The following is a 27,510-nucleotide window of genomic DNA, read 5'->3' on the forward strand; positions in this document are numbered from 1 at the left end:
TGGTAATACCCTCTACTTCTAGCCATGTTGTCACAATTGGCAAGATTTCATTCTTTTTTTTTTTTTTATTGCTGAATAATACTCCATTGTATACATGTACCAATCTTCTTTATCTACTTGTCTATGAATAGACACTTAGTTTGCTTCCATATCTTGGCTAGTCATGCTGCAAGGAACATGGGGGTGCATATATCTTTTAGGGTTAGTGGGGTTTTTTCCTTCAGATAAATACCCAGAAGTGGAATTGCTGGATCATACGGCTGCTCTATTTTTAACTTTTTCAGGAACCTCCATACTGCTTTCCACAGCGGCTGCAGCAATCTGCATTCCCACCAGCAGCGCACAAGGAAAGGTTCCCTTTTCTCCACATCCTCACCAACACTAGTTGTTTATTGACTGATTGATGATAGCCATTCTGACAGGTGTGAGGTGATATCTCATTGTGGTTTTAATTTGCATTTCCCTCATGATTAGTGATGTTGAGCATCTTTTCATATGTCTATTGGCCATCTGTATGTCTTCTTTGGAGAATTATCTATTCAGGTCCTCGGTCAATTTTGTAATTGGATTGTTTTGTTGTTGTTGTTAATTTGTATGAGTTCCTTATATATTTTGGATATTAACCCCTTATCGATGTATGATTTGTGAATATGTCCTCCCATTCCGTAGGTTGTTTTGCTGATGGTTTTGTTTTGTTGATGGTTTCCTTTGCTGTGCAAAAACTTTTTAGTCTGATGCAAGTCCTATTTGTTTATTTTTTTGTTGTTGTTGCCCTTGCCCAAGGAAATATATCCAAAAACAGATTATTAAGAGTGATGTCAAAGAGTTTCTTGCCTAGGTTTTCTTCTATTTTTATGGTTTCAAGTCTTACATTCAACGTATTTATATATTTTTAGTTTATTCTTGTAAATGGTATAAGAAAGTGGTCCAATTTCATTTTTTGCATATATCTGTACAGTTTTCTCAACACAACTTATTGAAGAGACTTTCTTTACCCCATTGTATATGTTTCCCTCCTTTGTTGTAGATTAATTGACCATCTCAGCGAGGATTTACTTCTGGGCTCTCTATTCTATTCCATTGATCTATGTGTCTGTTTTTATGAAAGTATCATACTGTTCTGATTATTGTAGCTTTATAGTATAGTTTGATATCAGGGAGCATGATACCTCCCACTTTGTTCATTCTCAAAATTTATTTGGCTATTTTTGGTCTTTTGTGGTTCAGTATACATGTTAGGATTAGTTGTTCTAATTCTGAGAAGAATGCCATTGATATTTTAATAGGGATTGCATTGGATCCGTATATTGCTTTAGATAGTAAGGACATTTTAACAATATTAATCCTTCCACCCCATGAGCAAGGTGTAGCCTTCATTTATCTGTATCTTCTTTCTTCAGTGTCTTATAGTTTTCTTAGAAATAACAGGTCTTTCACCTGTTTAAATTTATTCCTAGGTATTTCATGCTTTTTGATGCAATTGTGAATGGGATTGTTTTCTTAATTTCTCCTCTGACTGTCCGTTATTGGAGTAACAATTATTAGCAATATGCATCGCCTCTGTGAATTCTCCTTACACCCCTGTGGGGCAGGCATCACTATTTTCCCACTTCAGAGAAGACAAAACTGAGCCTGAGAGAGGCTCACTACACTCAAATGAGTGAATGCATGCAGAGTGGCCAGCATAACAGGCGGCTGATAAATGCCAGTTCCTTTGCTTCTCCACCGCCCCAGGCCCTGTGGGGTGCAAGGCTTTTCTTAAACTGATCTCAGAATACAGTCCATAACTGCACAGATCGTTTCCACTGTTCAGTCCCGTCTCACACAATTGGGCTGTTCAGGGTCAGCGTGTGCTGGCATCTAGAGGCCTGGCTATAAGCTGAGGTCCTATGGCCCACTCTCAACTGTTGAGGTGGCAGATGCCGGCATGGTGAGGCATCTCAGTGTGTGAGCCTCTCCGCAGTGGGTGAGACGCTCTGCAAAGAGCAGCCCCGTGGGCATAGCTCTTTTTGTGTGCAGATGGCACAGTGTCTGCACATCCAGCAGCAGGACCCAGCGGTTCCTTCCAAAACAAAGCCCAGGCCTGGGGGTCAGGCCATCTGCCCTAGGAGGCGTCTGGGTAACTAGAGGCAGGAGAGAAGCTGTGGGGGGTACTGTCCAGACCCACAGAGGGATCAGAGGCAGAGATGTTGGAGGCAGGTGGGGGGCTCTAAGCGGGGGGGTGGGGGGGGCAAGGAAGGGCTGAGGGAGAAAACACAAGAAGGCAGGAGATGCCAGCGCCCTTCCAGCCCCCGGCAGCTGTGGAGGCCCCTTTCCCCCAACACAAAGGCGCAGTGATCCAGAGCAGGGGGAAGGAGCACGCCGTGCCTTCCACCGCCATCCTGAGTGCCAGCCCCGCTGCGGACAGACCAGACGGAGAAGGAAGGAAAGGGCTGTGTGAAACAGGAGGGCACAGGGCACAGCCTGCACAGTGTCTGCACAGAAAGGGGAAGAAATGCAGCGTTGTAAAAAAAATTTTTTAATATTATTAAAATGTGTGTATGCCCTGGCCAGTTTCTCGGTGGTTGGAGTGGCAGCCCATGCATCAAAGGGTTGTGGGTTTGATCCCCAGACCCAGTCAGGGTGCATGCAGGAGGCAACCAGTCGATGTGTCTCTCTCACATCAATGTTTCTCTCTCTCTCTGTCTCCCAGTTCCACTCTCTAAAAATCAATGGAAAAAGTGTCCTCAGGTGAGGATTGACCAAAGAATATAAATACACACACACACACACACACACACACACACAATGGCATCCAGCTAGTACAGTTGGTGCAGAATAAATACTGTTAAATAGGTGAATTTTGTTCTTCCTGAACACAACCCCGGATGTGTTTTTGGTTACATAGAGTTTCTCTAAGTCAGGCAAGCTCTACCCTTCCATGTGCCTAGGAGACACTGACAGGTCGAGAGGACAAGTACACATGTTAAAACTGGATTCAGGGGGGATGTGCGGTTTTGTATCCTAGGTGTTCTTCCTTTAACATCATATTGTGAACATTTCCCATGTCAATACAAGTCTGAAATGTGACAAAAGGCTGATTGCCTTAACATGCAAAGAGCTCTCACAGAGTAGTAAGAAATTAATGGACAAATAGGAAAATGGACAAAGAACAAGAACAGGGATTCACAAAAAAAGTTAAATAGAGTCACTAAACATGAAAAAATAATACTTGGCCTCACTCATGGGGAAGAGGTGATCACTAATCAACTGGTGGTCACTTTTTGCCTTTAAATTTAAAATCTATCCTTTATATTAAAAGCCTAATATGCTAAGTGTCAGGTCGTCCGGTTGTTCGTTCAACCAATCAAAGCGTAATATGTTAATGATATGCTAAGGCCGCTCAACTGCTTGCTATGACGTGCACTGACCACCAGGGGGTAGATGCTCTTACCTTTAGGTTAGCTTGCTGCTGGGGTCTGACTGGGGCTGAGCGAGACAGGCCAGACACACACTGGAGTCCTCCTGCGGTCCCTCCCTGGCTGGCCAACCTCCTGTGTCCCTCTGCAGCCCCTATCGTGCACCAGTGGGGTCTCTTGGCCTGGCCTGCGCCCTTTCACAATCCAGGAGCCCTCCGGGGATGTCGGAGAGCCAATTTCTGCTCAATCCCACAGGTCAGGCTGAGGAACCACAGTGGTGCATGAATTCATGCACCGGGCCTCTACTATATATATAAAAACCTAAGTGACCAAATGACCGATTGGGGGGGGGGCCAGCCGGCCAACCTCCCATGGTCCTTCCCCCTGGCTGGCCGGCCCCCCGCCCCCAATCAACCTTGATCTCCAGCCAGGCCAAGGGACCCCACCTGTGCACAAATTCGTGCACCGGGCCTTTAATAATTGTCCTGTAGGGAGCCATAGTGAAGCCAGGAGTAAACACAGCTACACACTTTTGGTGGAACATTGCCTAATACCTCTTTGCAGGCCTAATTGGTAAATCAACGAAAATTTTAGTTGCACATAACCTCAACTCATCAATTCAACCTTTTGAATTATATGCTATGTAGATACTCATGCAAATATTTTAAAAACATTTTTGTAATTTGAAAAGAACCAGAAACAACCTAAATATCCATCAGTAGGCCACTAGCTAAATAAACTAAAAATAATCAATAAATGTTTATTTTTAAGTAAGTTGTGGTGTAACCACACCATGAAATACTGCAAAGTGCTAAGACACCTGCACTGATAAGGAAAGTTGTTCAAGAAACATTGGTAAGTGAAGAAAACAAAGTATCAAATGGAATGTATAATATGCTCTCCTCTGTTCAGCATAGGTTACATATGTATGTATATATGTATGTATGTACATATTATGCATGTATAGGTGCCTAGATAGTTTCACAAACACAAAACTATTGTTGCCTCCAAGGAGAGCAGAGGAGTCCTACGTCCTAGTTGGATTTTTTCCCGCCATGATTATGCATTACTCATATAATCTAAAATAGTAATCAAACCAGTCTACGGCCATACCACCCTGAACGCGCCCAATCTCGTCTAAAATAGTAATCAAACCAGAGAAAAGGGGAGCCCAAAGGCGCCAGATCAAGTCAACTCCTGATCTAGAAATAAACCAGTTCTGGCTCTTGGGCTGGAAGAGAGAGAGGGCAAAGCAGCCGTGAGAGGGAGGAGGCTGTCATTCCGGGACCCAGGCCCATCCCCAAGGGGACCCATGCAATTCTCCCCCCACAGAATGAGCAAACCCCACGCAGACGTCCTAGGACTTCGGGCCTCAGCCACAGTCACCTACCTTCCGTACCAACCATCTCTTCAGCGGGGTCCTGGGTGCTTCTGGGCCCATGGACCTCCAGCGAGCCCGGATCTCCCAGCCCAGCCTGGGAGCGGGTGTCCTCCTCTCGGACCGGGGCAGGTGTCCACCGGGGAATGTGAGAGATGCCCTGGGAGATGAGTTCGTTCAGGTAATGTTCAATCACCTCCTTCCCCTGCGAGCCAGAGAGAACCAAGGCACATCAGCGCTGGGGCAGGACAGCAGGGCAACCAACATCAGCCTGGGAGTCACCCCCACCTGGCTCTGGTCCCAGCCCTGACACGTGGCTATTAAGCAATTGGAATGTGGCCAAGCCAGATGGAAATGTTTTGTGAATGTTAAATACACACCGGATTTGCGAGATTTGGTACCAAAGAACGTAAAATAGCTCCCAAGTAAGTTTTATATTGATAACCCATTGGACAAAATATATTATTAAAATGGATGCATCTGTTTCATGACACTAAAGGCCTCTACTCAGTGATGTGTCTCAGATCTTTAAACCAAGCGGGGACAATTTTAACCAGGAAAAAGCATCATACAATGTCCCTTCTGGGTCCACAGAGTTTACACGCAAGCCTGGGAGCAATCAGGACAGTGGTTATGGTGTGCCCCCATTACGGGCTTGCTGTCCATCCATCATCTCCTGTAATATGGCCATTGTTAGAATACCCATTCTACAGATGAGGAAGGTTAAGGGTCTTGCGTGATGTCACAGGAGTTGTCAAGTAGCAGAGCGGGTTTTGAACCAGGACTGGCAGCCCCCAAGGTCTGTGCACGTTTCTCCCTGTGACGGACGGACGGAGCCTCTCTCTTACCCTCTTGACGTTGGCTGTGTACTGCTTCATGGCGATCTTCTCCAAGGCACTTTCAAAACCAAAAAAGGACCGGATATCGAGCGAGGCAGATTGCTCAAAGCAAGTCCACTCTTCATTCTCAGGGTGGACCTGAAAGCAAGGCAGGGGCGATGACAGTCTCAGGGAGGGGGACACCAGGGCTCTCTTGGGGGCCTGCGCCAGCCAGAGCATTCAGTGGACAGCACTGTCACAGCTTGCAACAGCCGAGGGGGCCAGCAGTCCCAAGAGCCTCTGCCCAGAACACAAGGTCTAAAGTGTTAGAGAATAGGCCCTGGCCAGGTAGCTCGACTGGTTAGGCATCATCCAGATACACCAAGGTTGTGGGTTCAATCCCCAGTCAGGGCACATACAAGAGTCAACCAATGGATGCATAAATAAGTGGAACAACAAATTGATGTTTTTCTCTCTCTCTTCCTCTCCCTTCCTCTCTCCCTTCCTCTCTCTCTCTAAAAATCAATAAAAAATCTTAAAAAACAAACAAACAAAAAAACACCTGTAAAATGCCATGGCTGCCACAGAAATGCCGTTTGGGATCTAGCACAGCTACATTATCTCATTTGCTCCTCTAGCACCGCTGAGGCAGGCTATGCCGAGGTCCCCTCTTACACACATGGAAGGGTGGCTCAGGAAAGGGAAAGCATCTTGCCCAATGTCACTCAGCAAGAAAGTGGCAGCGCTGGCTTTCAAATGCCCCCCAGAGGCCTCACTCCAGGCCTGAGGCCAGCAGGGACACCTCCCCCCACCCCCTCCTGCAGGTGCAGCCCTCATTCTGACCGCCCTCATCCACCAAAGGGTCACACCTGCTGTTCCCTCCCCCAGGACTCACTTCCCAGCCTTCTCACCCTTCAGATCCCAGCTTCAATGGCACCTCCTCAGGGAAGCCTCAGGGACAGTTACCAAGACAGCTCTTATTTTCCGTAATTCTAGCTGGTGGATCCCTTCTGAGTATGTGTAACAGTTGTAAGTCTATACTGATTTTTTTTGGGGGGGAGGGGGGGGTTCTGGTCTGTGTCTCCCACTGGAATGGAAGTTCCAAGAGGGCAATGGTCAGGCCCATTTGTCCACAGTGCCCAGCACCTTTCAGGGTGCCTGACATAGAAGGTGCTCAATCAGTATGCACTGGAGAATAATAAGTATCCTTAACTATATTAAAAGAGACCACATATGCAGGACTTAGTATATGCCAGGCACTGGTCTAAGGGGTTTGAATATTTTACTTCCTTTAATCCTCACCACAACCTATGTGGCAGGCACCATCATTAACCCCATTTTACAGGTAGAGAAATAAGGCGCAGTTTCATGAGGCAGGAGAGGAACGAGAAGAATGGAGGGCAGAGAAAAGTTGCCAGGTTTAGCCAATTAAAAGCGGGATGCCCAGTCACATCTGAATTTAAGATAAACAACAAGTACTATTTTAGTAAGTATGTCTCAAACAGTATTTTCAACTACTTAAACTTAAAAACAAAAACAAAAAAAAAGGTATGGGCTGTGTATCTGAACTGCAGACGTAGGGAGCGGCCTGCATCCTATCTGACAAGGCCCTGAGGGGGGTGGGGGGGGCCGGGAAGGAGGGAGGGAGGGAAGGAGGGAGAGAAGGAGGGAGAGGTTGGCGGGGAGGCGGGCGCCCCAGCCGGCGGGCGGGCGGGCGGGGTCGCCCTGCGCGCGCTCACCGTGTAGCTGCAGTTCTCGCGGACCACCACGCGGCTGGCGAAGGTCTCGTTGTGCGCGTCGATGCGGAGCGTCCTCTCCTTCCAGTTCAAGACGTTCCTCTGCACGAAGACCACGTGCTCCACCCCTGCGATCTGCCAGGGACCGGGCACCGGGCGCGCACGGGGTGAGGGATGGGGGCACGAACCCGAGGGCTGGCCCTGTCACCCCGAAACCCGCCATCCCCAGCCCCGCCCCACGCCTGCCCACCGCCTGGGTCGGGGTCCCCGCCTTCATCTCCCCAGCCCTCCATTCCCGGACCCTGCTCCCCGCCCAGTCCCAGCCCAGCCTCCGACCCAGACCCCACCGCGTAACCCCTCTTTGCGGCCCAACACTGGCCCCGCCGCGTGGCCCTGCCCCTGGGCCCCAGCTGACACCCACCACCCTGTCCGACCTCCTCCTCTGCCCCCGGGCTCCCACCTTCCGCAGCAGCCGCGGGGCCTCCACGCGCAGCCGGCAGCTCCGCTCCACCACGTGCACCGCGCCATCGGCGCTGCGGGACTCGAACACGACCTCGCTGCCCAGGAAGACAGGGATCTGCGGGCAGGTGGGGAAGCGCTTCTCGTAGGCCTGGGGGTAGAGGGCGGTGAGTGCGAGGGGGTGGCCCAGGTCCGCGGGGCACAGCCCTCCTCCTGCCCTGGCTGGAATGGCTCTCATTGCTCATTGAACAGAGGGCTCTGGGGAGTGAGAACATTCCTGGCCCCTGGGAAGCGTGGCCACTGCTGTTTTACCAACACCCCTGTCCACACAGCGACCTGGCAGATCACTCTTTGGATTTACAGTTGAGCTTTTGCCCTTAGAAGAAAGAGTGGACTTTAAAAGAAAGCATCTTTCAGAGGGGAAAATGCACCTACAGAAACCACCGCGGACCTCACACTCAATGGTGACAGACTGAACCCTTCCGCCTCGGGGCAGGAGCAAGGCAAGGCTGCCTGCTCCGGCTGCTTCTATTCAACCTCCTGGAGGTTGGAGCCAGAGCAGGTAGCTAGGCAACTAAAAGAAAGAAAAGGCATCCGGATTGGAAGGGGAGACTCTGCCAGTTTGGGAAGTTCCAGAGCCCGAGCCAGTCAGAGCCACTGGGGGGCGTGTGAGCACTCGTGGCTGGCGGCTTTCAAGCAGGGTCTGCTCCAGGCGCCTGTCACAGCCCACATGCCCTGGAATCAGAATCAAAGCGAGCTCCAAATATAGTGCCGGCATCTGAGGACACACTTCCACCCCCATCCCTCCCAGCGGAAAGGCGCACCCACACAGCTCAGATTGACAGAGACAGGAGGAGGGGGGATGGACGCGTGCCTGGTGCCCTTGGTGTTATCCCAGCCCCACAGCCCAGCCCAGCCCAGCCGTCCTCCGCCAGGGTCAGGAGGATGGGGCTGCCTCCTGCCATCTGTCAAGTCTGGTTGCTTTGTACAAACACACCAGCCACCAGCGTTAGAATAGGCATGCTGATGGGGGGGGGGGGAGGGGGGGAAGGGGCAGAGTGCACCATGGGGCTCCCAGACAGGGGTCCGGACTCTGAGGGCTGGCAAGGGAGGACCCTGAACGCTCTTGCAAAGGAAGGCATTTCCCCACTGAGGAGGGAGCCTTGCTCTCTCTAAGTCTGTGTTATCATCTGGAAAATGTGTACCAAGCTTGTCTCCCAGAAGACAAAACCAGGTTGATTAGCTCATGCGGAGCCTGGCACATCACAGGCACCCAGCGTTTTCCTTCTCCAGATAAGACTCGAATGGTGGCACGGTACAGGTTTGCCAGAACAGAGCACAGCTCCTTCCCAGCCCTTTCAGGGGGCTCTGCTGGCACAGATGCAGGAGGGAGGCAGGGCGGCCAGCCGCACCCCACCTCTGTAATGGGCAGACAGATGCTGGCATGTATTGGAAAGTATGAGGAGGAAAAGGGGTACATGTTTCAGAATTGGTCAGGCTCAGTTGAGTCTCTTCTACTTTCTCACTGGGTGACCTTGGACAAGTCACTTGCCCTCTCTGAGACTCTGTTTCCTCATCTGTAATGTGAGGATGTTACCAGATTGTGTCTCAGAGTCGTTGGCACTCATTGAGCCCTGACTCTGCTCTCCCAGCTGTGTGTATTCTTCCATTTAATCCTCTGCATGGCATCCTCATTTGACAATGAGGAAACTGGGGCCCAGAGAGGCTAAGTAACTTACCCAAGGTCACACAGTGCAAAATGGTGAACCCGGATTTGAATCCCAGGCTGGCTCGGCTTTCAATCCCTCAGGAGCCCCTTGCTCAGCAGCAGGGCGTGTTCTCCCAGGAAACTTGGAAACAGAGCCAGGCTTTGCCTGCGGGGCATATACTCCTTTCCCTCCTTATACTCCTAAAACATGCCAGCATCTGTCTACCCGTTATAGATGTGAGGCCTCGCCGGCTGCTCTGGCTCCCTCCTGCATTTGTGCCAGCAGAGCACTTCGAATGGGCTGGGAAGGAGCTGTGTTCTGGTCTCCCAAACCTGTACTGTGGTCATAATTTCTTTCTCCACTCTCAGTCATTCAACTCTCACCAGGCAGTGGCCACACTGCCCCTGAGCTTTTCCACTTCCACTGATGGCTCATCAGTCTCTCTCCTGTTCCCCAGATGAAAGGACATCCTTAGAACAGGCCTGGAAGCCCAGACCACATCCCACACTCCGTACTGTGGCCTGCCAGGCCCTGGGAGATCTGTCCCACCAGCCCACCTCCCGCCCCAGTCTCCTTCACTCTGCCCTAGTCACGCCAGCCAGCCTCGCTGTTTCTAGAACACACTGTTATGGGTTGAATTGTGCACCCACATCGAACAAAACTCATGTGTGGAAGTCCTAACCCCCAGGACCTCTGAATGTGACTTTATCTGGAAACAGCGTTGTTGCAGGTGTAATTGGATAAGATGAGGTCATACTGGAGTAGGGTGGGCGCTAATCCAATATGACTGGTGTCCTTATAAAAGGGGAATGTGAACACACACACACACACACACACACACACAGGGACGCCACGTGAAGATGAAGGCACTGATCGGGGTGATTCCTCTACAAGCCAGAAATACCAGGGATTACCAGCAACACGAGAAGCCAGGAGAGAGGCCTGGAACAGCCTGTCCTTCAGAGCCCTCTGAAGGAACCAACTCTGCCGACACCTTGATCCTAGACTTCTAGCCCCCCGACTGAGAGATAACAAGTTTCTGCTGTTTAAGCCCCCAGTTTGTGGAATTTCGCTGTGTCAGCCACAGGAAGCAGCTTGTTCCTGCCCAGGGCCTTTGCACTAGCTGTTTCCCCTGCTTGGAACACTGGTCAGTTCACTTGGCAGTGAACGTGGAGGGGGAGGAGCCACTGGGGCTCCCAGGTGGTAGGAGACCAGGATAAGGAGTGAGGAGATGCCAGGCTTCAGGACTTGTCTGTCTCTGCTGGTCCCTCTTCCTGGGACGTCCCCCCTCCATCCCCCTCCTCCCCCCACAAGGCTGCCTCCTTCCCTGTTCATTTACTGGATAGCCCTTATGGCACCTTTAACCACACATACTACTCACTTGCATATACATGACAAAGGCCTGGCTGCATGCTTTTCAGCACACGGACCTCACACCCGCATCATCTCAGTTCTTGGCACACACTAGGGGCTCAAAGAAATGCCAACGAGCAAAGAAAGAAATAACATAAACTTCTTACCGAAGTCCCCAATTGCCCGAGAGAGATGTTGGTGGGGAACGATAGGCCCCCAGCTCAGCGCAGGCAGCCAGCGTCACTGGCTAACTTCCTGTCCTAACAAGCCTCTTGTTAGAAGAGCCCCATCTGGAGCCCCAGATAACAGTGGGGAGGCATGGCGGCTGATCAGCAGTGGACAGGCGCTTGGGCACAGCTTACCCTGCCTGTGCAAGGGAAGGCGCTGCCTTCTTCAAATAAGCAGTGGCTGCTCCAACGACAGAGCCGCCGCCATAGGCCTTGGGGGCTCCCAGCGCTCAGGCTCCGTCTGGAAGGCAGGGACCCCGAAATAAGGAGTCAGTCCATCCTCGGGCCAGTGCTCCAGTATCAGAGGGCTGTCAGCTGGTCCAGTGTCTGACACTGTTGCGACTGACATTTACAAAATGCCAACTGCATCATTTCGTCCTCACAATGCCCTGATGAGATGGGAGCCCTTGTTTCCCCATTTTACAGCTGAGCAAGTTGAGGCTTGGGAGGACATTGCACTGTCGCTGGAAGTGGCAGGATTGGAGCCAGGGCCGGCTGACCCAGACCCCAGCCCTGAACCACCCTGCCCTGCCTCTAGGCCATCACAAGTGGGGGTGGTTTGGAGATGCTGAGTCCCACTGACCTAAACCCACAAATCAAGGGCCCTTTGCCTTGGGCACATCACAGGGTCGTAGAGAATCACAGGGTCTACAGAATCGAAGCGTTCACAGGCCCCAACCTGTGTTGGAAACCAGCTCACTCGGCGAGTGTTATCCCTGCCCAAGAGCCTCAGATGCTGACTGCTGTCCCCACAAATCAGGCCCGGGCTTCTCCCTGATGGACAAACACATGGTCTAGGCCCCTATGGGACACAAGGCAGCAGAGGATTGAGTTACAGCCCCTCTGCCAGGCGGTTGGGAAGGGACACCCACGCCTGCCAGCTGAGAAAGGAAGCTGATCCAAGGCCGAGAACCCACTCCTGGGGCCTCAGCTGGGCCAGGCAGAAACTGATGAAAACTTCCACTGAATGTCTCCCATATGCCCCCGCTCCACATGGACACACTTAGCATGTGGAGATGGGGGCTGAGTTAGACAGCCCTGGACTCCTAGCTGAGCTGGATGACCTGGAGCACAGCAGGTCCCTTCTCCCAGCGGGACCATCTGTAAAGCGGACCCTCCCATGAGCGCTCACCGTACCTGTTTCCTTCCTCTGAGAGTCACAGCTGCTGAAGTGAGAAGTATTCAGACCCCGGCAGTGGGCTTGCTCACCTCTGAATCCCTGGCGCTTTTTTTGTTTGTTGCTTGTTTTGTTTTTTGTTGTTAATCCTCACCCGAGGATATTTTTCCATTGATTTTTAGGGAGAGTGGAAAAGAGAGGAAAAGACAGAGAGAAACAGCTATGTGAGAGAAACACATCCATTGGTTGCCTCCTGCACACGCCTCAACCAGGGTCTTGGCTGGGGAGGAGCCTGCAAGCAAGGAACGTGCCCTTGACCAGAATTGAACCCAGGACCCTTTGGTCTGCAGGCCAATGCTCTATCCACTGAGCCAAACTGGCTCAGCTGCTAGGGCAATCCCTGGTGCTTTGAAAAACACCTAGCTCATAGTTGACACTCAATAGACATTTACATGATGAATGAGTGAATGAGTCGGTAAGGCCTTGGACTCTGGGGTTTGGGTTCAAATCTCTGCTCAGCCTCTGACCAGCTCTGTGGCCACACAAACAAGTCATCAAGCTCTCAGTTCCTCAGTTCCTCAGTTTGTTAAAAGGAGATTAAGAAAAGCGTCGACCTTGCTGAGCTGTCCAGGCAAATAAAGGAGTCCGTTTTGGTAAGGGGCTGAGAACAGAGTCTGGCACATGGTTCATTCTACATAAGCATTTGTTAAATAAATTTAAATTTTTAAAAAGAGCGAGAGTCTATAAAGTACAGGAAAGCTATTTCTGCTAATCACTTGACAGCTGCTCCCTCCCCCTCCCTCCTTCCTTCCTGCTCTTCCTCATGCAAATTCAAATGAAGCTGGAAGCAATAACCCAAACCTTTCACGGAAAATGTGGAAAAATACCCAAATTCTACCCAATACGCCACCTTCCTCTGGTGCTACAGGCTGGATTCGGGGCACTGACCACCCTGTGGCCACCTCGAGAGCCTTCCTTGTCCACCCGCCAGCTTTCCCTGCAAGCCTGGGAGGCCCCAGGGCAGAGAGGCATCAATCCTTTGGTGCCCCCAACTCTTCTTTTTTAATTGAGATGTGATTCTCATACCATAAAATGCCCCCTTTTAAAGTGTACAATACAGTGGGTTTTTTTAAATTTTTTTCTTTATTGATTAAGGTATTACATATGTGTCCTTATCGCCCCATTGTATTGTACAGTGAGTTTTAGTACATTCACAAAGTTATGCAACAATCACTACTGTCTAATTCCAGAACATTTGATCACCCTAAAAAGAAACTCCATACCCATGGGCGGTCACTCCCCAACCCCCTCACGCCAACCCTCAGCAACCACTAATCTACTTTCTATCTCTGCAGATTTACTTTCTCTAGACATTTCATATAATTGGAATCATACAACATGCGGTCTTCCGTGGCAGGCTTCTTTCACTGAGCTTATGTTTTTGAGGTTCGTCCATGCTATAGCAGGTTTGAGCGCTTCATTATTCTTCATGACTGAGTAATCTGCCATTGTCTGGATCCCCAGCTTTGGCCAAGTTGCTTAGTCAGGGCTTGGTGAATGAGCCATCAGCACCCACCCGGTGGCAGCAGTGTCATCCCAGCTGATGAAGGGAAGTAGGCCTTCATTATTCTGGAAGCCTTCTGCAATCACTGCCATATGCGTCTATACCAGCGGTTCTCAACCTGTGGGTCGCGACCCCTTTGGGGGTCGAACGACCCTTTCACAGGGGTCGCCTAAGACCATCCTGCATATCAGATATTTACATTACGATTCATAACAGTAGCAACATTACAGTTATGAAGTAGCAACGAAAATAATTTTATGGTTGAGTCACAACATGAGGAACTGTATTTAAAGGGCTAGAAGGTTGAGAACCACTGGTCTATATAAAAAGCTATACCCAGATGGCCCTGTAGCTGAAAAACCTGCTGCTGTCCTGGTCAAAGCCAGCTCAGGAGACAGAAAAGACCCAGACAGAGGGTCAGAAGGACCCTGTAGCCAGGGCATCCAGACACGGTGAGGGGGAACGTCTGGGGCGCGGTGGAGCGGCCAAGACAAAGCACAGGGCTCAGACGCCACCTCTGACACTTGCCAGCTGGGTGACCCCAACTGAACCCCTCTGAGACTCAGATTCCTCAGAAAAAGGGTATTGAGGATGATGACACTTCATAAGGGTTGCTCTAAAGATGAAAGGGAGATAATATGTGTAAGGCGTTTGGTACAGAGTAGATATTTTAGGGCTATCAATCAACAGGGACTTAAATAGGTATTTGTACACCCATGTGCATAGCAGCATTATCCACACTAGCCAAAAAGTAGAAACAAACCAAATGTCCATTGATGGATGAAGGGATAAACAAAAGGTGGCCTATCCATACAGTGGAATATTATGCAGCCATCAAATGAAATGTAGTTCTGTTCCATGCTGCAACATGGATGAACCTCAAACATGATGCTAAGTGAAAGAGCCCAGACACAAAAGGACAAATATTGTATAACTAGAGGCCCAGTGCACAAAATTTGTGCACGGGGAAGGGTATCCCTTAGCCCTGCCTGCACCCTCTCACAATCCAGGATCCCTCTCGCAATCTGGGACCACTGGCTCCTAACTGCTCGCCTTGCCTGCCTGCCTGACCACTCCTAACCACTCTGCCTGCCTGCCTCATTGACCCTAACCACTCGCCTGCCTGCCTGATCACCCCTAACTGCTCACCTACCTGCCTGATTGCCCCTAACTGCCTCTGCTTTGCCCCCGCCGCTGTGGCTTCATCCTGAAGGATATCTGGAATGACATCCAGAAGGTTGTTCGGCTGTCCGGTCTAATTAGCATATTATGCTTTTATTATTATAGATTCCACTTATATAAGGTACCTGGAGTAGTCAGGTTTACAGAGACAGAGAGCAGAATGGTGGTTACCAGGGGTTAGGGGGGAGGAACAGGGAAGTTAGTGGTTAGTGGGTACCGAATTTCATTATGGGAAGATGAAAAATTTGTGGAGATGGTTAGTGGTGATGGTCGCACAACATTGTGAATGTATTTAATGCCACTGAACTTTAAAATGGTTAAAATAGGAAGATGTTGGGTTATGTATATTTTGCCACAATTTTTTCAAAAAAAGAGTAAACCATCTCCTAGGTGGTTTACAGCCCTACTAGAAGCATTGTTCATGATGGGTTAGGATAGCATGCCTGTGTTTATTTGTTTATAGTCAACACCTCTGTCTCTATGTCTGTTTTCTACACCACCGGATTCCCCAGCGCCTCCTACAACCTGGGACACTGGAGACACCCAGCCAATATTTGTGGATCAATGCCAGGAAGGAAGGAAGAAAAGAAGGAAGGAAGGAAGGAAGGATGGGAGAGAGGGAGGGAAGGAGGGAGGGAGGGAGGGAGGGAGGGAGGGAGGGAGGAAGGAAGGAAAGAAAGAAAGAAAGAAAGAAAGAAAGAAAGAAAGAAAGAAAGAAAGGAAGGAAGGAAGGAAGGAAGAAGGAAGGAAAGAAGGGAGGGAGGGAGGGGGGAAGAAAGGAAAGAAGGAAAGAAAGAAAGAAAGAAAGAAAGAAAGAAAGAAAGAAAGAAAGAAAGAGAGAGAGGGAGGGAGGGAGGGAGGGAGGGAGGGAGGGAGGGAGGGAGGAAGGGGCAGGTGCTGGGTGGTGGTGGGGGGGCAGGAAGCTGGAACGCTCGTCACATGTATACCTAGAAGAGCAGATGGAGCAGAACAGGTCCCACATGTCAGCAGGCGTGGGCTTCTGTCTAACCCGCTGGCGCACTGCAGCCCAGAGGTAACCTGTGCCTTGTGTTCACTGCGCACCGTGGAGAGCTAAGTTCCGGAAGGTGCTTCATGCACAGGTGCATAATGGCTGATAGCTCCCCCCTGGTCACGATAGCAGTTTCTCTGCAGCGATTGGCCAGTGAATTTTCCTGAACAAGGTGCAGATGAACAGTTCTGCCTGTTTTTCGCAGGTTCCCGGTCCCAGGGCTGCAGCATGGGGCACAGTTAGCACACTCCTCCCTTTGCCTGGCTGGGGCCGTGCCCCCTCATGAGGTCATGCCATCAGAATGCCTGGCCTCTCGGGCACTGGGGGAGTACACAGCCTGGCTGCCCAGCCCAGCAACTCACACTATCCTGCTGTGGCTCTCACCCGGGGTGGGGGGCGGGGCAGGGGAGCCCTCCTCCTCTGAACACTCTCCCTGCCCACAGACTTCCAAGATCAGCTGGTACCCCGGAAGGTTCCTGGAGGGGTGAGGCAGCAGCAAGGCAAGCCCGGGGAGTCTTGACATTTAGCTGTATGTCAGGATCATAATGAGAGGGAAACGCTATTTTAGAACTTTCCAAGTGTCTCCGGAATGCACCCGACCTCCACCCACACTCTGGGATAGAAACCCCCACTGATCCACTTTTTGGCAGCCAGGGGATCCTCCTAAGCCCCAAATCTGATCATGTCACTCCCCTGCTTCAAACCTTCCAAACTCCCAAAGTCCTTGGAGAGATCAAATGACCCACCGGTCACTTTCTGACTCTCACTGGGGCCCAACCTCACCGCATCCATTTCTTCAGAGACAAGGTCTGTCCCTGTGCGTCTCCTCCCCTCAGCTAGGCTCTGCCCCGCTGCCTTCAAGACCCTCGGCTGGCGACTAGTTCTTCCCCCATTACAAAGCATCCTTCATGCCGCTTGCCTGGTCTCTCTCTCTCTCTCTCTCTCTCTCTCTCTCTCTCTCTCTCACACACACACACACACACACACACACACACACACACACACACCCTGCAGTGCCAGCTCTATGTGGACAAAAAGGATCATGTTAAGAAAATCAGGTCAAGACAGAACTGGAAGGTCTCCGCCTTCCTGAAACTTACTTTAATGAAAAAGACCCATTTAAAGGAGTAAACAAGCAAATTCCATATAAAACGAACAGAATAATGATGCATTCAAAAAAGTACTAGGAATCAGCTCTTTCATAGCCCCTGCACCTAGCCCCGTGCTTGGCACACAGTGGAAACTCAGTGTTTGTGGGAGGCACACGCACATGCGTGCATGAACCAATGCATGTGTAAACTAACGAAGGAGGACCTAGTTTGTTCATTTCAGGGCCCCCTGAAATCAGAAGACCACCTTTCTGGGCTGTGGATCGCCTCTGCTCTCCCAGCCCAAATCAGAGCGCCCCAGAGCCCTGTAAGCAATCCAGGGTGGAAAATATTGCTTCTCTTAATCTGTTAGCAACGGATCAGATGACAGGCCTCGGGGAACTAATTTAAACTCATTTAAATAAGGCCCCTGCTGCTTTATTAAAACTACACCCATAACAACAATTTCTACTGTGCCTGCCCTTGGCCTGGACTGCAAGGATTTACCTTCAGAGGCTGCGCTTTAGTAATCACCCATTTGCTAAATTACACGCTGCTCATCAATACAAAAGCCAGGGCTTTAAATATTTTAACACTTCATTGCTGACGGCAGCCCTCACCTCCCAGCCCTTCCCCCCGCACGGAGAGCGTATTGCTTAGGAAATTCTACTCCGCGCCATCGTCCTTTAGGTTTGCAGAATCTGAGATGACTTGACGCCATAGGGGTTTTGAGTCCCACAGGGACCCCGGGGCCGGAAAAAAGGCGGCCAGGTCATTCCTGAAGCCGCAGAGGTCACTGGTGCACAGATGTCCACTGAGCATCAAGCCAGAATCCAGCATGTCTGGCTGTGAGCTCAGTCTATGGGGTCAGATTCCCTAATCAGTGGTTCTCAGCCTTCCTAATGCCCCGACCCTTTAATACAGTTCCTCATGTTGTGGTGACCCCCAACCATAAAATTATTTTCGATGCTACTTCATAACTGTAATTTTGCTACTGTTATGAATCGTAATGTAAATATCTGATATGCACGATGTATTTAAGCGACCCCTGTGAAAGGGTCGTTCAATCCCCAAAGGGGTCGCGACCCACAGGTTGAGAACCGCTGCCCTAAGTTCAAATCTCTGCCATTTACTAAGCGTTATGGGCTGAATTGTGGCCCCCCCCCCCCAAAAGAAGTCCCCCCCCCCAAGTACCTCAGAATGTGACCTTATTTGGAAATAGAGTCTTTAAAAGAGGTAATCGAGTTAAAATGAGGTCTTTTCTTATAGATCCAATATGACTTATAAACGGGGAAATTTGGACACAGAGGTGCACACAACCACAGGGAATACGCCACGTGAAGATGGGAGTTATGCTGCCACGGCCAAGAAACTACCAGAAGCTAGGAGAGAAGCCTTCCTGGCACCTTCAGAGGGAGCATGGCCCTGCTGGCACCTCGAGCTTAGACTTCTGGCCTCTAGGACTATGAGACACTAACTTCCTGTTGTTCTGCGCTATCCAGTTGTAGCACTTTGCTACCCAGCTCTAGCAAAGGACACTGCCTAAGGGACAGGCTCCTTAGCCTCCCTAAGCCTCAGCCTCCTCTGCTGCTGCTGCCAAGGCTGCTGTATATTACCTGCCTCTCAGCTGCTTAAAGGGCTGGGGCCCAGAGGGCCCAGTAAACGCTCTCAGGCTATGTAGGCATCAGCTGCCCCCCAGAGGCCAGGGTCTACGGGAAGTGGGGTAGCTGTACTCCCCTTTGCAGGGTCCTGATAGGGTGCAGGCATTCTGGACACAGTCTTGATGGTAACTGCTCCCTCACAGAGGTGATCCAGAGAGTAAGAGAGAGAAACGTCGATGTGATATCAAAACATAACTTCAGATCCTCAGCTTTGAGAAATGGCAGAGCTCATGGTTAGGAATATAAATTTGTCTGGTCACTCGGATGTGGTAAAAACAGCTGAGTTCATCCAAAACTTTCCTGGTACCTGGCCCAAACTGAGGGCAAGTGTTTAAATCCCCTCATGTTTCCTTTGTGACTTTGGGTAATTCATTCATCCCTTCTGTGCCTCAGTTTCCTCATCTGTAGCATGGGCTACCCACCAAACCTATCTGATGGGGTGGTTATGAGAAGTACATGAAAAGTACATGAATTAATATGTGAAGGGGCTCAGAACAGTTCCTGGGACCTAGGAAGCACTGTGTACGGGTCTGTTAAAAAAAAAAATTTTAAGTTGAATCTTCCCAAACCCACCAAATCACCACCACCATTCACACCAGGTATTTCTTTGGGAGATTTATGTTCACACAAAAACTTGTACATAAATGTTCATAGCAATGTTATTCATAGTAGCCCCAAATTGGAAACAATCTAAAGTCCATCAAATGATAGCTCTGACTGGTTTGGCCCAGCGGATGCAGTGTTGTCCTGCAGACTGAAGGGTCCCAGGTTCAATTCCAGTCAAGGGCATGTATCTTGGTTGTGGGCACATGCCCAGTAGGGAGTGTGCAGGAAGCAGCTGAATCGATGTTTCTAACTCTCTCTCCCTCTCCCTTCCTCTCTGTAAAAAATCAATAAAATATATTTTAAAAAAAAAAGTTCATCAACTGATGAATGGATAAACAAATGTATCCATCCATACAATGGAATATTATTCAGCCATAAAAAGGAATAAAGTTCTCAGTCACACTGCAATACGGATGAACCTTGAAAATAGTGTGCCAGTCACAAAAGACCACATATTTTATTATTCCATTTATATGAAATGTCCAAAAAGGCAAATTTATAGAGACAGAAAGTGGATTAGTGGTTATCTAAGGCTAGGCAGAATGGAGGAGATTATGGGATGATGACTAAAGAGTACAGGTTTCCGCCCAACTGGTGTGGCTCAGTGGATTGAGCATTGTCCCATGCACCAAGAGGTCACCAGTTCAATTCCCAGTCAGGACACTTGTCCCAGTTGCAGTCTTAATCCCCAGTGGGGGGCATGCAAGAGGCAGCCAATCTCTCTTCAATGTTTCTATCTCTCTCTCTCCCTTCCTCTAAAATAAATGAAAACATTTTTAAAAAAAGAGTACAGGGGTGTTTTTTGGGGAGGGAGGGATGATGAAAATGTTCTAAAATTGACAGTGGTGCCCTAGCCGATTTGGCTCAGTGGATAGAGCATCAGCCTGAGGACTGAAGGGTCCCGAGTTCAATTTCAGTCAAGGGCACATACCTGGGTTGCAGGCTTGATCCCCAATAGGGGGTGTGAAGGAGGCAGCCAATCAATGATTCTTTCTCATCATTGATGTTTCTATCTCTCTCTCCCTGTCCCTTCCTCTTTGAAATCAATATAAATATGTTTAAAAAAATTGACAGTGGTGATGGTTGTACAACTCTATGAATACTAAAAACCACTAACTTTTTACCCTTTAAATCGGTGAATGGTACAATATGTGAGTTATAGCTTAATAAAGCTGTTGCAACAATAAATAATAATAATAAATCTGCCCTGCCAGTGTGGCTCAGTGTTTGAGCATCAACCTATGAACCAGGAGGTCACAGTTTGATTCCTGGCCAGGGCACATGCCTGGGTTGCAGGCTCAATCCCCAGGGGGAGAGGGTATGCTGGAGGCAGCTAATCAATGATTCTCATATTGCTGTTTCTCTCTCTCTCCCCCTCTCTCTTCCTCTCTGAAATGAATAAAAATATATTTTTAAAAAGTAATAAATCTAAATAATATTTCATAAGCATTAACAATGTACTAGGCCCTGTCCAGGCACCCACATTTCTTTATCTTTTTAAAAAATTGATTCTAGAGAGAAAGAGGAAGGGAGAGTAAGAGAGAGAAACATTGATGTGCTATCGAAACATCGATTGGCTACCTCCTACAGGCCCCCTGCTGGGGATCGAATGTGCCCCAACCTTTTGGTGCATGGGATGATGCTCAACCAACTGAGCCACACCAGCCACAGCCCACATTTCTTCATTGAATCGTCACTTCAACTCTCTGAAGAGCTAGGCCTTTAGTATCTCTATTTTCCAGGTGAGAAACTGGAGCGAGGACCCAACTGGCAGAGAGACGTTTGGGTAGAGAGCCCAGAAATCCAAATCCATCCACGACAGGCTGTGGGCTGACCAGAGTGGCCTTCAGGACTTAAGTGACCACTATCCACAGCCCAAGACAAGGCCTTCATGTTCTATGACAGGGATCTCCACAAAGACCCACAGGCACACACCTCCTGGTACCCACATTCAAAGGGAGCAAGGACCCTCTCCAACCTTGGATCAGGCAGCTGCCTCCATTGCCTTCATTACTTTCCTCTGCTTACCAATACAACCCAAGCTCATTTTTTTTTTTTTTTGCTGTTGTTGTTTTGTTTTTCAATATATTTTTATTGATTTCAGAGAGGATGAGAGAGATAGAAACATCACTGATGAGAGAGAATCATTGATTGGCTGCCTCCCACACACCCCACATTGGGAATCGAGCCATGCCCACAACCCGGGCTCATGCCCTTAGCCAGAATTGAACCCAGGACCCTTCAGTCTGCAGGCTGACGCTCTATCTGCTGAGCCAAACTGGCCAGGGCCAAGCTCATTGTTTTGAACCAAACAATAGAGAGAGCTATCAAGAAAGAAGAAAGGAAAGAAAGAGGAGGAGGAGGAGGAGGAGGAGGAGGAGGAGGAGGAGGAGGAGGAGAAGGAGGAGAAGGAGGAGAAGGAGGAGGAGGAGGAGAAGGAGGAGGAGGAGGAGGAGGAGGAGGAGGAGAAGGAGGAGGAGGAGGAGGAGGAGGAAGAGAAGGAGGAGGAGGAGGAGAAGGAGGAGGAGGAGGAGGAGGAGGAGGAGGAGGAGGAGAAGGAGGAGGAGGAGGAGGAGGAGGAAGAGAAGGAGGAGGAGGAGGAGGAGGAAGAGGAGGAGGAGGAGGAGGAGAAGGAGGAAGAGGAGGAGAAGGAGGAGGAGGAGGAGGAGGAGGAGGAGGAGGAGGAGAAGGAGGAAGAGGAGGAGAAGGAGGAGGAGGAGGAGGAGGAGGAGGAGGAGGAGGAGGAGGAGGAGAAGAAGGAGAATAAAGCAAAATTCCCCCCTGGAATCCCACCCATCAGAAACAGAATTGAGTTAAATTTTTGAAATCAAAGAAAAAAATTTTTTTAAAAAATAAAATTTTAATCTAGGGGTTGACAGGTTGCTTCAGTGCTATTTTTTAAATCCTCACCTAAGACATGCTAATTTATTTTAGAGAGATGGGAAAGGAAAGAGAAAGAGAGAGAAACATCAATCAGTTGCCTTCCCCAGCCAGGGACCAAACCCTCAACCTGGGTCGCTCCAACCCACTGAACCACACCGGCCAGGGCTGCCTCAATGCTATGTTGTAACCAGTTCCACAGGCCCAATTTTAGGTTTTTTTTGTGTGTCATCACTTGGAGACTTTGGAAGAAGTGAGGGAGGCTTTGATTCTCGAGTCAGTTTTGTTAAACAGAGAAACCAAAAGGCCAGTTGGTCTGGTCACTCGGATGTGGTGAAAACAGCTGAGTTCACCCAAAACTTCCCTGGCATCTGACCCAAACTGAGGGCAAGTGTTTAGCTGAGAAACAAAGACGGACATTAAGTGCAGAAAACCCCTTTTGTGCCTACACAGCGGACAAGTTATGTTGAGTTATGCAGCTATTTGGGGGACAATGATGTTTTGTAAACAGTTGGCAAAGTGGCTTTGTCAGGGATTTACAGCGGTTTGGAGTCTTTTCACTGACAAAAACTATATGGAAGATAAGGTGATGTGGCATTAGAAAAATATGTATAACTTAAATTAGAGCAATAGATAACAAATATCTGAAAACCTTTGTTTCCTACTGCGCCCACAAGCGTCTGTACATCAACACCTAGAGACTGTTGGACGCTAGGGAGTTAACTAAAACCTGTCTTCATCTATGGACCACAAAGCCTGCAAAATAGGCTTACTGTAGTCCAGAAGAGGTGCCATGGGTACATTACTTGTCTTGTTAATACGGTCTTAAGTGCTACAGACATGCTTTGTTTTAAAATGCCGTGATTGTAAATATTTTTGAGACTCCTAAACATGCTAAGTTAAATTTACAATTACTAAGCCCATGCAATAAAAAATTATTCGTTTCCCGTGCTATTGTGATTTGTCTCTGCTCTATGGCAGAGGACCACCGGCCACTGCATTGTCCCAGGAGGGTGGGGACAGTGTCTCTTTTCTATTGAGTAAATGAATGAATGAACAAATGAGTCCTAGAGTCTTAGAATATGTGAGCTGCCAGGCGCCTCAGAGGACAATTGTTTTCATTTAGCCGTCATTTATTGTCTGCTTAGTATGGGCCAGGCCCTGCACTGGGTCGGACACACACATTAATCATCTTTAATCCTCATGACAGTCTTATGAGGTCCATATAACCATTCCTGTTTCACAAATGAAGAAACCAAGGCTCAGAGAAATGCAGTGACTTCCTGAAGACACAGCCAGAGCACTGCGGAGCTGTGATAGGGACCAGGGCTTCTGACGGCATGTCCCCAAATCTCTCCATCACCCGCTGGTGTCCCACCCCCCCTTACAAATGAAGAAAAGTCACACAGCCATGGGCAACAAAAATAACTCTAACAAAAACAACAATAGCATTTGATCTGTGCCAGATCCTGCATGAAAAGCTTTACATCTATTGACTCATTTGCTCCTCAACAGGATGCCCAGATTTGGAAACTATGTAATTCTCATTTTAGTGATGGGGAGTGGAGGCTCAGAGAGGCTAAGTAACTTGCCCAAGGTCACCAGCTAGTCAGTATGCCCCCTGCTTCTTTCCTGACGTGGAACTATCTACACGTAACAGCACAACATGTATGGAAGATTTTTTTTACCCTTTATGCGACTATAAATACATCTGTAGGTAGGATCACAGACTAAGATCAGGCAGGACACATACAGAGGGTGTGCGAATGGAAGGAGGACCCTGGGGAGTGTTGTGGTTAAAATTATGGCTCTGGAGTCCTCCCTGCTCTACCTCTTCCTAGCCACAGAACTTGGGGCCGTCCTGTCACATGTCCAAGCTTCCGTTTAGTGGAGATTAAATGAGAATAATGTGAGCTATTGGGAATTAAATGTATGTTTTTACACATATTCTTTTTTAATGTTTTTTATTAATTTTTAGAGAGAGAGAGGAAGGGAGAGAGAGCGAGAAACATAAATGACAAAAAGCACCATCTATTAGCTACCTCCTACACCAGCCGTTCTCAACCTGTGGGTCGCGACCCCTTTGGGGGTCGAACCACCCTTTCACAGGGGTTGCCTAAGACCATCGGAAAACACATATATAATTACATATTGTTTTTGTGATTAATCACTATGCTTTCATTATGTTCAATTTGTAACCATGAAAATACATCCTGCATATCAGATATTTACATTACGATTCATAACAGTAGCAACATTACAGTTATGAAGTAGCAACGAAAATAATTTTATGGTTGGGGTTCACCACGACATGAGGAACTGTATTAAAGGGTCGCGGCATTAGGAAGGTTGAGAACCGCTGTCCTGCACACTCCCTACTGGGGACAGAGTCTGCAACCAGGGCAGGTGCCCTGACCAGGAATCAAACTGGCAACGGGTACTTGGGTTGACACTCAACCACTAAGCCACACCAGCTGATCTTAACATCTATTCTTTGTACTTACTGTACATACTGTACACCCTCAGGGAATGGCTGCCATCATCATCATCCTCATTAGTGCACTTATTATTATTACTATTATTATCATTACACAAAATGACAGCAGTGACTTAGCTGATTTCCTTGTTTTATGTCAGAGAATCTTAAGACAAGAGGACACGTAAGCTTCAACAAGGAAAAGAAAGAAAGACCTTGTGTTTTGTCAGTGGGCAAGGATTCCAGAAGTTGTAGGAAAGGTAGGATGGGCAGGCTGAGGGGTCACTGGTTAGAAACTGAACCAACCAGGTTAACCAATAATTCCCTCTGATCCAGGGACTGAGGGGTTTTCTTTCCTTCCATCATAGCTGAACTCCTGCACCCTCCAACCACCACACAGGACCCAGAGAATCAGGAGTCACTCACCGCCATGACCAGCTCGAACGGGTACTTGTAGATGCGGATAGGAGACTGGTACTTCTGCACCATGTTCACACGGAAGCGCCAACAGAAGCCACTCAGGTAGAAGTGAGCACCGAGCCTGGGAGACAGGTGACTGCTGAGCGGCAGCTCCCTCCACATGAAGCAAGAACCTACCCGCTGCTCCACCATGTAAGGAGTAGGGCCACCCCCTCTAGCCCCACCCCCAAATCTCCCAGCCCTCAAAGCAAAGGACGCAATGTAATCCCCAAGGTATCCTCAGCCAGGCCCCAGCACTCACCCTCCAAGAGCAATCAGTACCCCAAAACTTTCTTTGGTCTCTACCCCTTCGCGTGGAGGCCCCCAGAAGCACCCTCACTGGCACTCACATGGAAACACACACATTCGCCATTCTTACACTCCCAGAATTCACCGCACATACCCCATAGCTCGCCACAGACATCCTCCAAGAATCACTGTATCTTCCCTCCCATTTCCTCCAAGATACCTCGACACACACAATCGTTACCAAATTTCGCACACCCTGTCTCTGTCTCACACACATACACACACGTGCAGGACTCTCCTCCCACGTGGGATCACCCTTGCACATGCACGTAACTTTCACACGCACTCAGTTCCCTGGAGCATGCACCTACCCAACTCTACCCACACACACAATTCCTCTTCTGCACACAGACGTCCACACACACACACACTGGTGCGCACACGCAGGAGACAAACACAAGCATGCACACTCGCATGCACGCAAGGGCCGGCTCACCCTTGCTGTCAGTCTGTGGGGACACAGCCCGGGGCAGCGAGGAACTCAGCCCTCCAGGGACCCCGTAGCCGCCTGGCTCCGAGCGCAGTGCCTGGGGCGAGGCCGGACCACAGTCGCGGAGCCTGGAGAGTCCAGCCCTACGCACCCTGGGGCCGAGATGGCCCGACAGCGCCTGCGGGTCGGGAGTGAGACCTGCCAGGCGGGAGCGAGACCTGCCGCGGGGGGAGAGCTCCAGGACCCGGGACAGCAGAGATCCTGGCCCGGCCCCGCCTCTGGACTGGCCCCGCCCATTGGTGGTCCTGCCCACGTCCCCTCCCAGATTCACCCGGATCCCTGATTGGTCCAGCCGCTTCCTGGCCCCGCCCCCGTCTTAGCCCCTCCTTTCATTTATTTCTCTTGTTTGACCACGCCTCCAGTCCGGCTCTTCCTCCAGATTGGCCATACCTCGCTTGGGCCCCGCCCCCATACCGGTTTCTCCCTTAAAGCACACAACCTCGGGAAAGGCCCCACCCCAGGAAGAGCGCCCCAAGGCTCCACTCCCAGCCTAGCTTTGCCTCGAGGGACCCTTGCCCCGCCCAATGCCTCCCCTCCTAGTACAGTTTACACTTGGCCTCTTCTGTAACTCGATCAACCTGCTGCTTGGACTCTGAGCTCCACTCCTCCCACTGGTCTCCCCTCAGTGCCCTCATGGTCCTGCTCCCAAGTCCCACCCATGCATCATTCACTCACTCTGCAAACATTTACAGAGCACCTACTAAGTGTCAGGCACTTCCAGGCACCGGAGAGTCATCAGTGAACAAAATAGACAGAATCCTTGCCATCGGAGAGTTTACCTTCCGGGACTGGGGGTGCGGTGGGAGACAAATGTTAAATAAATAAGGCAAATACATAGTATGTGAGTTGGTGAAAAATGCCAAAGTGAAAAATATAAGCAAGGGAGGGGCTCAAGAAACAAGTGGAATGAGGGTACAATTTAAAACAGGGTGGACTGGCGTCTCCGTGGGAGGGTGACAGTTGTCCATCATCCTCACCCAAACCCTTACAGCCATCCCAGGACCCCCAGGGACCCAGCTTCTCTTCCATAAGCCCCTCTTTCTCTCCCCATCTGTTTGGCCTGAAGGAGCCAAGAAGCTGGCTGAGAACAGCGCTGCCATCGTGTATTTATTAGACATTTACTGAGCACCTACTATGTGCCAACACTGGGTGACTTTACCCATTCACAGTGGGGAGTCCGACAGATGCACATGCCCTTGTGTGGCTCACAGCTCTGGGCAGGGAGTGGGTGTGTAGGGAGGCAGACACTCGGTTTCACTCTGATACTCAGCCCCTGCTTTGTTCCTAGGTTGTATCACATTCTATAATATTTTTATTTATTAATTCACTTTACTTACTTGTGGATTATTGATTGTCTCTTCTAGGAGGCTGTGAGCTTCACAAGGTTGGGACCATGTCTGTCTTGTTATCTGCCCCCAGGCACATAGGATCTTCTTTTAATTACAGTTGACATTCAATATTGCTTTATATTAGTTTCAGGTGTACAGCATAGTGGTTAGACCAGTGGTTCTCAACCTTGGCTGCACATTAGAATCACCTGGGAATCTTTTTAAAATCCTGATTTCTGGCCGAAACCGGTTTGGCTCAGTGG

At 49.5% G+C, this 27,510-nt stretch overlaps 1 protein-coding gene across 1 annotated transcript in view; it reads right to left on the bottom strand.

Moving 5' to 3' along the window:
* The window catches only part of SEC14L5 (SEC14 like lipid binding 5), a gene marked incomplete at its 3' end in the record, with an annotated part of 41,356 nt that extends 15,271 nt beyond the window's left edge, over positions 1-26,085 (bottom strand). The window contains exons 1-6 of the mRNA XM_081090441.1: positions 25,866-26,085; positions 25,088-25,202; positions 7,791-7,940; positions 7,334-7,465; positions 5,625-5,753; positions 4,789-4,981 (exon numbers count right to left, since the gene is read on the bottom strand). Of these exons, the coding sequence (XP_080946567.1) occupies positions 4,789-4,981; positions 5,625-5,753; positions 7,334-7,465; positions 7,791-7,940; positions 25,088-25,150 (667 nt within the window). The 5' untranslated portion in view covers positions 25,151-25,202; positions 25,866-26,085. The remainder of the gene's footprint in view (positions 1-4,788; positions 4,982-5,624; positions 5,754-7,333; positions 7,466-7,790; positions 7,941-25,087; positions 25,203-25,865) is intronic.
* Between the last annotated feature and the right edge of the window lie 1,425 nt (positions 26,086-27,510).

The sequence above is a fragment of the Myotis nattereri genome (genome assembly GCF_964212035.1).
Source record: "Myotis nattereri genome assembly, chromosome: 4".
Taxonomy (NCBI): domain Eukaryota; kingdom Metazoa; phylum Chordata; class Mammalia; order Chiroptera; family Vespertilionidae; genus Myotis; species Myotis nattereri.